The 16,431-nt window shown below is 41.3% G+C and overlaps 1 protein-coding gene across 1 annotated transcript in view; it reads right to left on the bottom strand.

Moving 5' to 3' along the window:
* The window catches only part of CDH13 (cadherin 13), a 1,026,047-nt gene that overhangs the window by 784,200 nt on the left and 225,416 nt on the right, over nucleotides 1-16,431 (bottom strand). Inside the window, exons 7-8 of the mRNA XM_044921967.1 lie at nucleotides 16,395-16,399; nucleotides 14,651-14,762 (exon numbers count right to left, since the gene is read on the bottom strand). Of these exons, the coding sequence (XP_044777902.1) occupies nucleotides 14,651-14,762; nucleotides 16,395-16,399 (117 nt within the window). The remainder of the gene's footprint in view (nucleotides 1-14,650; nucleotides 14,763-16,394; nucleotides 16,400-16,431) is intronic.

Raw genomic sequence — 16,431 nt, 5'->3', positions numbered from 1 at the left:
ACAACCCTCAGTTTGTTTCCTGAGATTAAGAGTCTCTTGGGGCACCTGGATGGCTTAGTCGTTAAGCGTATGCCTTCGGCTTAGGTCATGATCCCAGGGTTCTGGGATCGAGCCCCGCGTTGGGCTCCCTGCTCAGCAGGAGGCCTGCTTCTCCCTCTCCCACTCCCGCTGCTTGTGTTCCCCCTCTCGCTGTGTATCTCTCTGTCAAATAAATAAATAAATCTTTAAAAAAAAAAGTCTCTTATTGTTTGTCTCCCTCTCTGGTTTCATCTTGTTTCATTTTTGCCTCCCTTCCCCTATGATCCTCTGTCTTGTTTCTCAAATTCCTCATATCACTGAGGTCAGATGATACTTGTCTTTCTCTGATTTACTTATTTCACTTAGCATAATACCCTCTAGTTCCATCCATATCGTTGCAAATGGCAAGATTTTTTTTTTTGACTGCTAGCAAGCCGATTATAACATTTCCTCATTATGAAATCACCTACAAACACCTAGATCATCAAATGTTCTTTGAGTCAGACTTACCTTATTGGTTTGCACTTTAATTGGTGAGTTTGGACCTGTATTCACTTTATATTTCTATAGGAGTCATGTTTTTAACTTACTGAAAATTATATTTCGATAATTATTTGTTATTTATTTATTTATTACAAAAGTATCAGCATTGAAACAAAAACTGATCTTTTCACTACAGAAAGTCTAAAAAGCACTGTCTTAAACTCTCTCCGAGTTCCCCTTGCTGAAACTCTTGGTGCTCCTTTACTCCTGTCCTTTTTGAGGCCTCCTCATTCAGGTCTTTGGATGAACCTGTGAGTTCCACAATTTCTTCCCATTAAATCTTTTTCTTTAAAATTTTGAGTTGGTCATTGTTTATCAGAACTGATAAAGTCACTGAATTGTAACTGTAGCTGACAAAGTGCTTCATAACAGAGAACAATATAACCTCTCCCTAGGTACACAAAGAGGCTGTACCCATCACAAAAACGTGCCTGATCAAAAATGTACATGATGAGAACAAAAAGTTTGAATTGGCCTACCCCAAAAGCAAAGCAGGAGACTTTGGACATTAAAAAAAAAAAAAAAAAAAAAGGGGCGCCTGGGTGGCTCAGTTGGTTAAGCGACTGCCTTCAGCTCAGGTCATGATCCCAGGGTCCTGGGATCGAGTCCCGCATCGGGCTCCCTGCTCTGCGGGAAGCCTGCTTCTCCCTCTCCCACTCCCCCTGCTTGTGTTCCCTCTCTCGCTGTGTCTCTCTCTATCAAATAAATAAATAAAATCTTTGAAGAAAAAAAAAAAAAAAAAAAAAAAAAAAAAAAAAAAAAAATTACGTACATCTTTATCTTAGGCCTTACCTACTCTCGAATGGCCTTGACCTTGCTCCAAAATAAATAAAACACCTGGAAGCTTGATCAGAGCTGCCACACACCGGGCCCCAGGCCTTTCCCTTGGGGCTGTTGTTCTTCCATCCCTCTTGAGTATGGCAATGGCCTGGTTCTAGCCCTCCCCTCTGTGCCCCTCTTGACATGGGGAATGACCACTGGGCCACATCCCCATTGGCACCCACCTGACAATCCCAGTTGCCCCCTACCTCAGTCCTCCCTATTCTTAGTCTTGTCCCCTTCTTCGGTGCCTAGAACGTGATGCTGAATCCCTCTCCCAGCCTGGTTTATCCCCACTCACCCTCACTTTCTGTTTTTAATCCGGCAAACTTTCTTCCACTGAAAAATGCAGAGCTAACCACATTCCTTGGAGGTTTTGACTCATATTTTGAACTGTTTTTCAAGCACTAATTATTTCTTTCATGTTATTCAGAATCAATGTTCCTTATTTGGAAATTCTCCCACCCCTGTGGATTTAATGTATACATATGAAAATTAAAACCACTTTTAGCTAAAAATAGATCCTCTGGGAGGGCTCCGGAATCAGCTGACAAGCACAGTTAGGAGGAACCTGGATGGCTGACAACTGTTTTGGCTTCAAATGGGAATGAAACAGCCTGGTGCAGCGGTTGGCCACTTTTCAGGGGTGGCCTGCCAAGACATCATTTACTAAGTTGCTCACAAGCAGGAGCGGGTCGTGGGGGGTAGCTAGAACCTGGGGTCGGAGCCACTACCACACTTGGCTGCCCCAGAAGCAGCTGACATGTGAAGAGGCCAGCTCAATGTTTTAGCCGAACTGAGGTCTGCAACTTTTCAAGGCACTCTTCTCCTACGGAGTGCAGTCTGCAATTCTGAACTCCAAGAGGCTCAGCATACCAAGAGCGTAACTCATTTGGCACGAAACCCAACCTGAACTGATGTGGTGGTCCTTATTTATCCTACTTAGGGTAAATACCCATCTGTTTTACTGCAAAAATATCTGTTTTATTACACAGGGCTGCCCCATACACCCCTGGTGGAGTTGTGTAATATACAGCATATGCATGGTATTAGCTCCCTAACTTGCCGAACATGCCCGATCTAAGGCTGGGAAGAATCCCTTCTCAAATGCTTTTCAGGGCACATCCTTTTAACATTTCGCCCAAAGAGACCAAAACATGAGTGGTGTGTGTGTGTGTGTGAGTGTGTGTGTGTGTGTGTGTGTGTTTGGGGGTGGGTGGGATGGCACATACCCCTAAAACATGGAAGTGCCTACCAGGGAGACCTGGAGGCAGGAGGAAGAACCCGTGTTCTATTTCAGAGGAGGCAGGCTTTGCTCTGTGCCACCTTTGGGAGACGTCAGCACTGCCTGTTCCAACAGCATCATTCCGCAAATATTCCCCTCCCTGGCCTTATTCTTTCAAACAATAAAATATACCAGCCTTTATCTAGAGTTTGCATGTAGCTGGTAGTGTCCTAACAGTTTTGCCTGTGGTATCTCGATGAACCCACAAAAACATCACCACCATTTTACAGATAAGGAAACTGAGGAGCTAGAGGTTGACTGGAAATGTCACCATTGTAAGTGATGGAAGCAAGCAGTCCAACCCAGGTGCCCACACCATTGGCCCTGTGAGGCCCTCAGGGACACCCCAATCTGTTTGTAATAAAAAGAAGAGGAGTGATTCTGTGGGAGGAAACTGGATATAGCTTTTCATATGGAGAGAACTCATAGGGTCGGGAGATCAGAGTGTGTTTTTCACCATTGGCCCTTCTTGAGATGTCGGATCCTTTAATCAACCTTCATGCTCTCATCTGTAAAATGGGATTTATAATCCTATCTTACAGAGCAGTTGATTTGATTAAATGGATAAAACGGTAGCCCCTTCCCTAGATCAGAGAATCTCAAACGGAAAGACCCGTTCTCATCTTAGGGCTCCTGCATTATGTGGCCCCTCGGCCTAAATGTTCACCAACCCAATCGTCACAGGGTGGACCCCGGCTTGTAATGCAGTCCTCAGTGTCTCAGAGAAAACTTCTTGGTGGCCCATTCTATAGCAGACATCCAGAAATCTCTGTCATATGACTTTGTCTTATTTCCTTCCTTTCATCAGATTTTCATGTCTTCTTTTCCTGCGTTCTTAGGTGTTTATTCCTATTGTGTCTGTTTCTCTCTCCACAAGAATGAAAGTTCCAACATAGGAGGCAATTTTTTTTTACTCTGGTTCGATTGTAACCTGTGCACTTAGTGGAGGGTCTGGTGTAAGATAGGTGACCATTCTGTGTTTCTTAAATAATTAACTAAACGGATAGTTGGGAATCCACGTATGTCATTTCCTTTCCTATAACCTATTTCTGTCTCCAGAAGGAGAACGCGAATTTGGTCAAATACCAAAAAATGCTTGGGGAGGGGCACCTCCCCAAGCGTCTGCCTTCGGCTCAGGTCATGATCCCAGGGTCCTAGGATCGAGCCCTGCATCGGGCTCCCTGCTCCAGGGGAAGCCTGCTTCTCCCTCTCCCACTCTCCCCACTTGTGTTCCCTCTCTAGCTGTCTCTCTCTGTCAAATAAATAAATAAATAAATCTTTAAAAAAAATGCTTGGGGATATTTTGACTGACAAGTATTTGTACCTCTTGCCCTTTTGCTTTCAAGCCAACAAAAATTTCATGATAATCAAGATGAAAGAGACAGACAGAGGGCACCACAATAATGAGAATGGGTGTAGATTTGGTATGTTACAGGATAATAAGATCTGCTTTCTCAAACTATTTAAAGCCATGCTTCATCTTTCCTACTTTCTGTTTTGATGCCTTACTCATTAAGCAGCCCAATTCATGTGGTTCTAATATCTTAAATTAGGAGATGCTCCTGTAACATCCGTATGTTCCTGTATTCTTCCTCTCTTGAAGAAAAACAGAAATAAAAGAGATTTATACCAGTTACAGAACTGTGTGAGCGAAGATACACTCAACAGGTTGAAGAGTGAGGCCATATGGCATCATTTTGAATTTGACAGTCTTAATTAGGCAATCTGCTCACCAGCATAACCAGTGAGAAACCCAGGCATGATGGCTGTCCTCATCCCCCGCCACCTAAGATACATTTCCATTTGCGTGTGTGCTGGGTTCTAAAAACCCGTATGCACGGAGCACAGCCTGCAGTCAGAGAATGCTGGTATGGAAAGGGGCCTTAGCAGCAGGGCAGAACACCTGTACGGTGGATTTCTATTTCTGCTGGCCCGGCATCACTCCTTTCCTTCAAGGAACAGCATCTCCACTTCCCCAGGCCTGGCCAACAGAAATACCACATTTTCTTGGACACTGTGATTGGTTCGGGGATAGGTATAAGAGCCAAACCTGACCAAAAGTGTTAGCCATGAGAGGTTTGCCGGAGCACTTGGAAAAGAGATGCTCTGGGTTGTGAATTTGGAAGAATAAAAGTCTGGGGCTGCTGGTGACCCTCTTGGAGGGAAGCCCTCTGAGAGTGGGGGATACCAACACTCCAGAAAGCAGAACTGAGGAATGAAGGGTGATCCTGATGACATCATCAGAGCCTCTAGACCCTGGTGTTCCTGAAGCCAGTTCAAGCCTCAAAAACTTCAATCATGTGAGCTGATAATTTTATATGTTTTTGCTAATGCCAGGTGGAGTTGGGTTACTTTGGATCACAACCCAAACAGCTCTGGTAAGAATGAGACTAATATACCCTTATTATACAAATGGGGAAACAGAGGTCCAGAGAGTAAAGGGGTCATACAAGTCAGTGAGCTGAGAGAGACTCCAATGATTATGCATCTCTTTTAGAAAACTTCTAGATGTCTTCCCTAGTCTAGACCCTTGGATTTCTCTGGGGCTCTGCTCCTACCCTTATTTCATATATAGGTGCCCCTCAATCATGCTGTCACCTCTCCTGCCACCTCTCCTCTGATTTACCTCCAACCATTCCCATCTCAGAACTTCTCACATGGCTCCATGCCCGCCCCAGCCCTCCCCACTCTTCCCTCTCATTCGTCTATTCTGAACTTCTAGAAAGCTAGCCACACTGTCTAATCACTTGGCCCCCCTTTCACACATTACCTGCATTAACTATTCAAAACATTGAAAATAGATTTCAAAGTCTTAATTGATGGCAGCCAGCTCATACCCTTCCATCTCTCATTGTTCTCTGCTTCCTTGACCACCAAGAACAACTACTATCAGTAACAGCAGTGGTTTGATAGAAACAGCACCTGCAGTTGGTCTTTTGTGACATATCATTCGATCCACTCACCAGTCTCAGGAGCAATGGTGACATCATGGAGTGAATTTAGATGTCTATAAGGGGCAGGCAGAATGAATGAGGAAGCCAACCGATGACAGGAAGACAGTAGAGATTGGAGGGCCACAGGGAAGGCCCCAGCTACAATTATTGATGCACTAACTTCTGGCAGCTAACATTCTAGTGCTTTCTATAGACCAGCCACTATTCAGAACCCTTTACATAGATTAACATTTAATTCTCAGAGCAACCTATTGAGGTTACTGCCATTATCATATTCATTTTATAAATGAGGGAACTGAGAACTAAGGCCCAGTGAAGTTTTTGTGTTCCTCTAACTTTCCGAAATTACTTAGCTGATAACGGGCAAACCTTGGATTTGAACCCAGGCAGCCCGCCTCTGGGGTCTATATTCTGGAGGTTTAATCTTCCACAAGGTACGAATTTTTAAAAGTGAAATTCTCAATGTTGTCAATAAATTATTTTCATTAAACCTTTTTCATTAAACACTTCCACACTGAGCAGCCAGACAGGACATATCTGTGGGGCAAATTTAGCCCAAAGGCTGACAGTGTGATTTCTCTGGTCTATTTATTTCTTCCATTCTGCTGATAAAACTTACGCCACAGGGGCCCCATCTACATTCCTCACCTTCTCAGGCCCTCTTACTCCACTACTTGATATGTTTCCCACTCTTTGAAGCACAACATAGACCCAAGTCCAATGGAAGGATCTCTAAGCACTTCATCCTATCCCTCTCCAATATGTGTTTGTGTTCTTTTTATTCTGTAGTTATTTACCACATCACCTTACATTTATGAAATAAGGTAGTTAATATGCACTTTTGAGGATTAGAACAATATTAATTGACTGGATTATTAGACTGTTACAAATATGATGGTGGGGTGGAAGGGCAAACCTGTAAAAGTATTACATTTCTACAGGACTCTAAATATAGGAAAAAGCCTCATTGATGTAAATAGCAGTCCACATTCTGACCCAAAATATAATCACCTTCATAATGTGGAGTGAATCAAGTGACATCAGAGTAATATTCCTTGGCATATCATAACAGCTTAAGTAAATATACCACTTGAAACTCTAACCATATTCAGATCTATGCAGACTCCAGTGCAGGTGATGTTAAATCATTTCATTAATCATTTAATCAATCTCCCAACTTGAGGGCAAATACAAGTTAGTAGTGCAAAGTACAATCAGAAAATGGAAAAAAAATTATCATTTTTTTTAAATCACTAAAACTAAAAACAAAAATAAAAGAACTTGAGAAGTGTTCAAGGATAGAGAATATAGACAGACAAAAGCCCAAGTGAGCTTAAACTCAGGAAACAGGCATTTCTCCACCTGCCAGTTGGAAAGTTCATCCATTTATTACCATCCAAATGAAATCTTTTCAGCAGGGTCAAAAGGGCCTTTGTTTTGACATTCAATTCACTGGCGATGTATTTCCTACGTTAGGATGCAAAACACCTCTCACCCTGCTTTTTCATTAATTGCCTTCATTTTTCAAGTTCCCTGTTTGATTTATAGTCAATTAAAAACACCCTCAAAAGCCATGGCTCATGTATGTTAAGTACAAATACGATTAATGCAACACCATTCACTCCATGGATGATCGGACCACTTAGTCAAGGTCATTGTCAAGGTGGCGTGACCAACCAGTGTCCTGGTGAAAGAAACCCATGGGGACGGTGGAAAGCCAGGAGTGCAGGTCATGGACACTCTTTCACTAACTGGATCTATTCGAAACAAGGAAAAAGAGGTACTTTTTCTGTATTTTTTTAATATTACAGAGGAAGAATGAAACTTGGTTGTGAACAGAAAAACTATAATGCAGCAGAACTTCTCTATCTTCTCTATCTCATCCAGGTTGATGAAAATAGATAGGAAAATGAAGTGGCACATTTCCTTGATGTGTCACCACTGACATCAACAAAAACAATCCACTAGACTAAAGAGCTCTGGATAAGAGCCAAGGGACTGGAATCCTGGGTTCAAATCTTGATGCTGCCAAATATGAGTGATACGACCTTGGGTAAATTGCTTTGACTAGCCCAGCTTTAGTGTCCTCATCTGTAAAATGGGCATATGAGATTATTTTATCCCCTAAGGCCTGTTATGAGGTTCAAGGGGGCCCTCCACACTTAGAGAGTGCACAGTAAATGCCAGCTATGAAGGCCATGGATGTCACACTGATCAACACTTGTGGTGCATTTTACAAATCCCAACATCTGTTCCCAAGGTATGCAAACTTTTTACATTTTCCAGAAATGCTCTCTCTCTTCTTGCTGTCAGCATGGGCATACAGACCATCATAAGGAAATCTCTTAAGACTTATCCCTGCCTCTCTAGAAAACGAACATACTGAAACTTGAGAAGAGTATCAGAAAAGTCAATAGGAGAAAAAGTAATATCAGCCTAATGCATTTGACATGCGATTTCCCACTAAAATGAAGTAAATAAGGACGTTTGGCACATTATCTTACAAAAGAAAATTTACTCAAATTAAAGAACTGCCTTCTCTGCTGTAATTAGTCCTTATTCCTGTTTCACTTGTTTTTTAGTGCCAAATGATCTTTTATTTTTATTTTTCCCAAATGACCTTCTTTTTTTTTTTTTAAAAGATTTTTTATTTATTTATTTGACAGAGAGAGACACAGTGAGAGAGGGAACACAAGCAGGGGGAATGGGAGAGGGAGAAGCAGGCTCCCCGCAGAGCAGGGAGCCCGATGCGGGACTCGATCCCAGGACCCTGGGATCATGACCTGAGCTGAAGGCAGTCGCTTAACCAACTGAGCCACCCAGGCGCCCCCCCAAATGACCTTCTAAAAGAAAATTCTAGCCAAAGTAAATGGTAGTATTCTCCCTCTATCTCATCTATTTGCTTTTTTTTTTTTTTTTTAATGTCCAGGCTTAGAAAAATGTTTAAAAATACAATCTCATCAATCCAAGATAAAAAAAAAAATCTACTGGTCCATGAAGTTCAAATCCTAAAATCACTCATTTCTGCAGATTTTTAATGTCCATGATTTATCTTCTATCAATCCCGGATTAGATGGCCATTGTAGGGACACTGAACCTACCTAAGGTCAAGGATAACAGTAGTAACAATCAGAAATAAACTTTTATTCTGTTAGGTCACTGGGGTTGTTTGATACCAAGCCTATTCTTTTTTTTTTTTAAAGATTTTATTTATTTATTTGACAGAGAGAGACACAGCGAGAGAGAGAGCACAAGCAGGGGGAGTGGGAGAGGGAGAAGCAGGCTTCCCGCGGAGCAGGGAGCCCGATGCGGGGCTCGATCCCAGGACCCTGGGATCATGACCTGAGCCAAAGGCAGACGCTTAACGACTGAGCCACCCAGGCGCCCCGATACCAAGCCTATTCTAACTAGTGCAAGTGCGTTATTAGAAGTGTAATTATATAGGTTGTACAAGTCAGGAAAAGACAGATATTGGTGAGGATGTGGAAAAGGGGAACGCTCTTACACTGTTGGTGAGAATGCAAGCTGGTGCAGCCACTCTGGAAAATAGTATGGAGGTTCCACAAGAAGTTGAAAACAGAACTACCCTACGACCCAGCAACTGTACTACTAAGGGTTTCCCCCCAAAATACAAATGTAGTGATCTGAAGGGGAATCTTCACCCCAATGTTTATAGCACCAATGTCCACAATAGCCAAACTATGGAAAGAGCCCAGATGTCCATCAGCTAATGAATGGATAAAGAGGATGTGGTATATATAGACAATGGAATATTAGCCATCAAAAAGAATGAAATCTTGCCATTTGCAACAATGTGGATGGAACTAGAGGGTATTACGCTAAGCAAAATAAGTCAATCAGAGGACAATTATATGATCTCACTCGTATGTGGAATTTAAGAAACAAAACAGAGGATCATAGGAGAAGGGAGGAAAAAATAAAACAAGATGAAATCAGAGAGGGAGACAAACCATAAGAGACTCTTAATCTTAGGAAACAAACTGAGGGTTTCTGGAGGGGATAGGGGTGGTGGGATGGGGTAACTGGGTGATGGACATTAAGGAGGGCACATGATATAATGAGCACTGGGTATTATATAAGACTGATGATTTGCTGAATTCTACTTCTGAAACTAATAATACACTATATGTTAATTGAATTTAAATTAAAAAATAAAAGTGTAATTATACAGGTTGTATTTTAGGTGAACTCAGGCACAGCAATTTCTCTCTGTGTGTCTGTGTCTGTGTGTGTGTCGGGGGGGGGGCGGGTGGCATCTATGAAGAGTAATCCAGGAAGGATAAACAGTAACAGGTAGAAAAGTGCTGGTCTAATGGTGCCTATATGGCCAATGGGGTGTCCTTTCTGGACTCTGGAAGTTGCAGATATCTCCCATTAATATAAGCTGAGGGTCAAGAGTATGGATCCCCTCAGCTAACTCGATTATAGGTCTCTCCATGAGGCTAGGAAGATGTGCTTGAGCTGATATGGCCAGGGCAGAATAGTCTGTTCTGTAATTTTGCAAAACACAAGATAGTCAGTGGCTTATCACCTGGTCCTTTTCCTCCTCAGCTGGATGGCTGGTCACTTTTCCAAGGGTGCTTATTCTTCTGAAGCCCAGGTGTCAGCTGGGAGGGTGTAACCAACATCACTATTCAAATCTCATGGGGCCAAGATGATAGGTACCAGAACATGATTTTCATGTTACAGAAGAAGCAACAATACTAATCCATTAAGAGAATTCTGGGTGTTGGAGGCCTCTAGGGATCCCCAACCACAAACCCCTCAAAGATTCTGCCCTGAGTCCAAAGGCCTTGAACGGATGTCTCCTGAGTTTCTGCCTTCCAAGCTGTCTTCCCCTTTCTTCTTTCACTTCTCATAAAAAAAAATGGGAATAAGCACATCTTCCCAGCTCATTTTTCAAGACTAAGATGAAGGCAGGAAACTTTTGTCCAAGTTATCATGAGTTGGGGGCTTTGCATCACACTGTGAAAGATACAATGAAAGAGCTCCCCTGGTTACATTAGAAGAATAGTGGAATACCATGTTTTGATCCTAGAAGCTTGTTGAAAAATGGCCTTTTAAAGACGAAAGCAAGTGTACTTAGTGGAAAGGAGAGTAGAATAAAGAGTTATTTGGATGTGAAGAAAATAAAAGGCTTTAGAACAACTGAAGGAAAGATGTATTGGAGTGAACAGTGAATAAAATATTAGGGAAAGAAAAGGAGTGGAGGTGACCATTAGTAACAGTTAAAGTAGAAAAAGATAAGTCATTGAGAATTGAGGAGAAAGATGAAAAAGGATAAAAGGAAATATTACTATCTGAACAAAGAGAGCAGGAAGCTGTGGACAGAATAAACATTTTCTATAGCCTGCTAAAAGCTGAACCCAAAATTGGTTGAATATAAGTCTGGGGTATGAGCAGACATACTGTGTCTGTCAGGCAAAGAGATAACACTTTCAGACAACCTTACAGAATCGTGAAAAGTGTAGACATCCACTGATTGATTATGCTATGTTTACACCTTCCGCAAGACAAAACTTTATAGTGATTGGAAACCAAAGATCTTAAATATTGCAAAGATAAAGCAAAACTGGAAAGTACAAATGCCATAAGTGGAGTCCAAGAGATGTTACTAGCCTGGTGTCTTTTAACGTCTTTTATTACCTAAAACATCAGCTTGTATGTATATGTCGCTAAAATAATTCTAACCATTTCCCACATCTTGGCATGCAACCTCAAGTATCTAAGTATTTTCAAACTTTCTGGTTCTGTTTAACTCTTCTCCATTTTCATCCAGACATTAGTCTTGTGTCAATACGGCCTTCATTCTGAGAGCACCCACCACTCAGTGGTTTCTTGGTTAACCATATTTTCAGAGATAGAAGGGTCTTATGTTCATGAACAGACATTTCTGCAAAGAAGACATCCAAATGGCCAACACACACATGAAAAAGTGCTCAACATCACTCAGCATCAGGGAAATACAAATCAAAACCTCGATGAGATACCACCTCACACCAGTCAGAATGGCTAAAATTAACAAGTCAGGAAATGACAGTTGTTGGTGAGGATGAGGAGAAAGGAGAACCCTCCTACACTGTTGCTGGGAATGCAAGCTGGTGCAGCCACTCTGGAAAAACAGTATGGAGGTTCCTCAAAAAGTTGAAACTAGAGCTACCCTATGACCCAGCAATTGCACTACTGGCTATTTACCCCAGAGATACGAATGTAGTGATCCAAAGGGGCATGCACCCCAATGTTTATAGCAGCAATGTCCACAATAGCCAAACTATGGAAAGAGCCTAGATGTCCATCAACAGATGAATGGATAAAGAAGGTGTGGTATATATATACAATGGAATATTATGCAGCCATCAAAAAAACCCCAAAATCTTGCCATCTGCAATGACGTGGATGGAACTAGAGGGTATTATGCTAAATGAAATAAGTCACTCAGAGAAAGACAATTATCATATGATCTCACTGATATGAGGAATTTGAGAAACAAGACAGAGGATCATAGGGGAAGGGAGGCAAAAATGAAACAAGACGAAGCCAGAGAGGGAGACAAACCATAAGAGACTCTTCATCTCAGGAAACAAACTGAGGGTTGCTGGAGGGGAGAGGGGTGGGTGGGATGGGTGTCTGGGTGATGGACATTGGGAAGGGTATGTGCTATGGTGAGTGCCGTGAATTGTGTAAGACTGATGAATCACAGACCTGTACCCCTGAAACAAATAACACCTTATATGTTAGTAAAAAAAAGTAAAAGAAAAAAATAATAAAAGAAAAAGAAAAAAAAAAAGAAGGGTCTTATGTTGAACCCTAGGAAAATGCATGAAAGAAATGGAGAAAGAAAGGGGAAGAAGGAGAGGGAGGGAGAGAGTAGGGGGAATGTTCGTTGCCTGGGGGTAGGTTCATCAATACTCAATACTCCTGGCTTTTCCTTTCCTCTGGAATAGAGCAATACATTGCTATTTCTTCTGGAAATCCAGATTTTCCCAAACAATATTCAGTAGGCATTCTCAAGGCTATGGAAATTTTCTTCTGCATTTAGGCACAATTAACCTTATTTGCAGGGTCTAACTCATAACAACCCATGTTCATTGCTTTGAGATGAACTCAAAAGCATTAGACCAGATGTACTCTTTGTATTTTTTACCCTAGTAATACATATGAACCTACAGTTTCACTGAGGGGGCTAGTCAGATTTTGCTGATCCAACAATTTACATACAAATTCATACCTAAAATTTTAAATATCCTCAATTCCCATATCACTGCCTTTTTCTGAATGTGCTATCATTGATAATCAACCCAGTTCCATTTAGCATTTACTAGCTTACACAGAACCAACAACCATAACCCACTTAATTACTTAGGGGATTAAAAAAAAACATAGACACACACAAAACTGTGATATTGGAATATACAGTATGGTCTAGTTTAAATTAAAAAGATCCCCCAAAGTATGATTGTTTCCAGCTTCTCAGCGGTGAATTAAAAGCTGTTTGGTGTCGTGAAGATTACAGAAGCAATCACATTTATGGGCCTGCTTTGCATACCAACTCTATTAATTTCCATACTCAGTGTGGCTTCACATTTCTACCCATGTTAATATAGATGCTGTTTGGGATAATCGCTTGCAAAAAAAAAGAAAGAAAGAAAAGAAAAGGGAGACACAGAGAGAGAGAAGGAGAAGAAGAGAAGAGATGAGACAAACAGATGAGGGGGGAGAAGAGCCAGAAAAAAATGGTTCTCTTAAAGTTCCCTTTGAAAATATTGATTCTGATAAATAGAAGAATCAAAAGACAAATAAGGGTTCCTGATGGCCTGACCCAGGAGTCACACTCAGGGATCAAATTAACATGAAATCACACATTGGAATTCACTTATTGTGACAGTTCTGCACCTTGTCATTGCAGACTCTAATTGCCAAAATGATTCCATTGGTATAATTGGATCAAGATGTTCATGGACTTCACCTTGGGTAGCTCCCTTGATGCTCGGCATTGCATCTTTATTACTGTGTTCCTTTCAACTCTTCAAATGTGTTCTAGCCTCAAAGAACAATCCAATCAAGCAGGCTGGTTTTATTTTGGTTTTTTGGTCTTATTTTCCTTTTCTTTAAACACACCAGCCATAGAGCGAGGAATGAAGGAACGTGGTTAGCGTGGAAGGCAAGCCTGAGACCGTAAGGGCAAATGCACAGTTATCTTCCCTAAAGGGACCTGGGAGCATCTGAACAAATTAAACCACTGTTTTCATATTCTGCATTCCCAAATGTTAAAGAAGGTGTTCAAGAGCTTACAATTAAATGGTTATTTGTCTACCATCAATTTTAGATTCTACTGTGCTAAAACTATGCTTGCTATGCATTTAGCAATGCACTCCATGCCCTCATAAAGATAAAACAATATGATATTGACATTAAAAATAGGAAGAGATTATAACCACAGATCTGAGGGGAGCATATTTTAATTGGAATTTGGGGGGATATGAGTTTACTCCACAAAATAGCCAGTAGAGGTTTTGAATCTTTCTGAAGACCCTCTTATTAGCCTTCAGAAAAGGAGTTTTGAAATCCTATGACTAAAAATTCCCAGAAGCCAACGTCCTGCTCTCACCATTATTTTCATCTAACACTATGCACAAGGAATCCCAGTAAAACAACAATCCTTGGGAAGGCATTGGTTTTGCTCTCAGAGAACTACCCAGGGGAAATGGATTTAATTTCCTTTGCACAGAGTAGCACTCACATTGGAGACTGATGGTCTCCTTTTCTGGGACCAGTGAGGAAATGCTCACCAATGATAAAATACTCAAAAGAGATACACAACCACTTTATTCACCTCTCAGCCGACAAGGCTCTAATTCAAGAGCTTCCACCCTGGGTCAAGCAGTGACATAAGAAAAATGATCAGAAAACACTTAGCTCAGGGAATGCCACATCCTGAGACATATTCTTAGACACTGGTGAATTCAAATATGAGAACAGTCCCAAAGAATCATCAAGTGATGTTGCTTACAGTTTAGAATCACCTGGTCCTCGATGAACTGAGCTGGCTGATTGATATGGAACACTTTCTGCTGAAATCCAGGCGCGCAGTCCAAATCTTCTGCAGATGTTAGCAGCAGCACCTGAGAAAAACCAAAGCCATCAATATTTTAACAGCGGCTTATGTGTTTGCCCTACTAACTTCTACCAAATCTGTGACTTTTAGAAATGAGCTGAGGTTTTAATTTCATTTCCCAAATGAAGAGGTAAGTTGATACTTCTCCTGTGGCTGCCAACAATTCGCTTTGGCAATGAGATTTGGAAAACACGCAAATGGGAACAGCTGCTGTAGTTTCCATCAGGTTGCTGTTAAAGAAATAACTTTGTCAGATTTTTACACCTGCTAAGAATCTCACCATGGTTTCTATGTGTGAAATTACATTACAAAAACAGTCAATTTCATATGATGCCCGAGCTAAAACCAACTTCACTGTCATAGATGAAAAGGAGCAGTGCCATATATAATGATGAGGAAAACAGAATATTCCATTGGAAATTACTTCCCAAAGGAATTCAGAGCCCACTAGACCTTCACAATCCAATATGGTGGCCACGAGCCACACTCTGCCACCAAGCACGTGAAATGTAGCTGGGCAGAAATTGTCAGTATAAAATATATGTTGGATTTTGAAGACTGAGTACCAAAAAGAAAAATAATGTAAAATACCTAATTTAATAATTTGTATATGGATTACATGTTGAAACAATAATATTTTACAGACTGGACTAAATAGATATGTTATTAAAGTCAATTTCACCACTTTGTTTTTACTTTTGTAAGTTTGGCTACTAGAAAAACCTAAACTTTACAATTGCTTCCAAAAGCTCAGCTTTGTCTTTGCAAATCCTTGGAGTGCTTCATCCTGGAGTCAAAAATCTAGGCTATATGTTTTGGAATATAAAAGTATGTGACACACCCTTGGACAAGGGGTAATTTAGTATGGTAAGAAATAGTCAGGGGTTTACTAGGCAAAGACTACAAGCCCTGTAAAGATAGGAGTTACTTCTTTTTCCCCAACTTTGGTACCAAGCACCTACTACATATATGGACACAGAGAAGACTCTCCATAATACTTAAAATGTAACTGCTAACATTTTTCAGCCTTTACTACATGGCGAGCACTATGCTAAGTTTGTTATATGCATCATCTCCTTTAATCTCTACCACAACCTATGATGTATTTAATATTTTATAGGATATATTTTACAGACAAGGGGCCTCACATCCTAGAGAAGTTAACACATTTGCCCAAGATCGTGCAGCTAGGATGGGTGGGGCCAGGATCTGAATCCAGGCTTAAGTGTCTCTGATTTGGATCATTGTGAGAGCTCCTCCCATACCCCTTAGGCTTTCCATGTCATGGGGCAGGATTTTACATTTTTTTTGCCTGAGTTGTTTCTCTGAAACCTGGGGAAGGCTGTTTTAACAGAGCTTGGTGCCAGCAGAGAGTGTTTGGAAATTCATATTCTCAGCAGCAGCCCTTGACCATAACTGATGAGAATCGGTGCACAAATACCCCAGCTCTCTCACCCCTCAGGAGAGACATCTTGCAGGCAAGGGTTCTGTCTCCCTTTTTCCATGTGGATTTCAACTCCAGGTGCCCACAGTGGCATCTGGCTTGATAACTCACCCTCCATTCACTGCCTTTCCTTCCCTGGCTCATTTTCTCATGTCTTGTTGGTGTTTTCTGACACCACCCTCCAAATAAAACTACTTGCACTCAAATCCTTGACTGAGTGCCTGCTTCTTGG

The sequence above is a fragment of the Neomonachus schauinslandi genome, chromosome 16 (genome assembly GCF_002201575.2).
Source record: "Neomonachus schauinslandi chromosome 16, ASM220157v2, whole genome shotgun sequence".
In the NCBI taxonomy this organism is placed as follows: Eukaryota; Metazoa; Chordata; class Mammalia; order Carnivora; family Phocidae; genus Neomonachus; species Neomonachus schauinslandi.
Note: the sequence above shows the minus strand (reverse complement) of the source record. Positions and strands in the feature narration are given on the sequence as shown.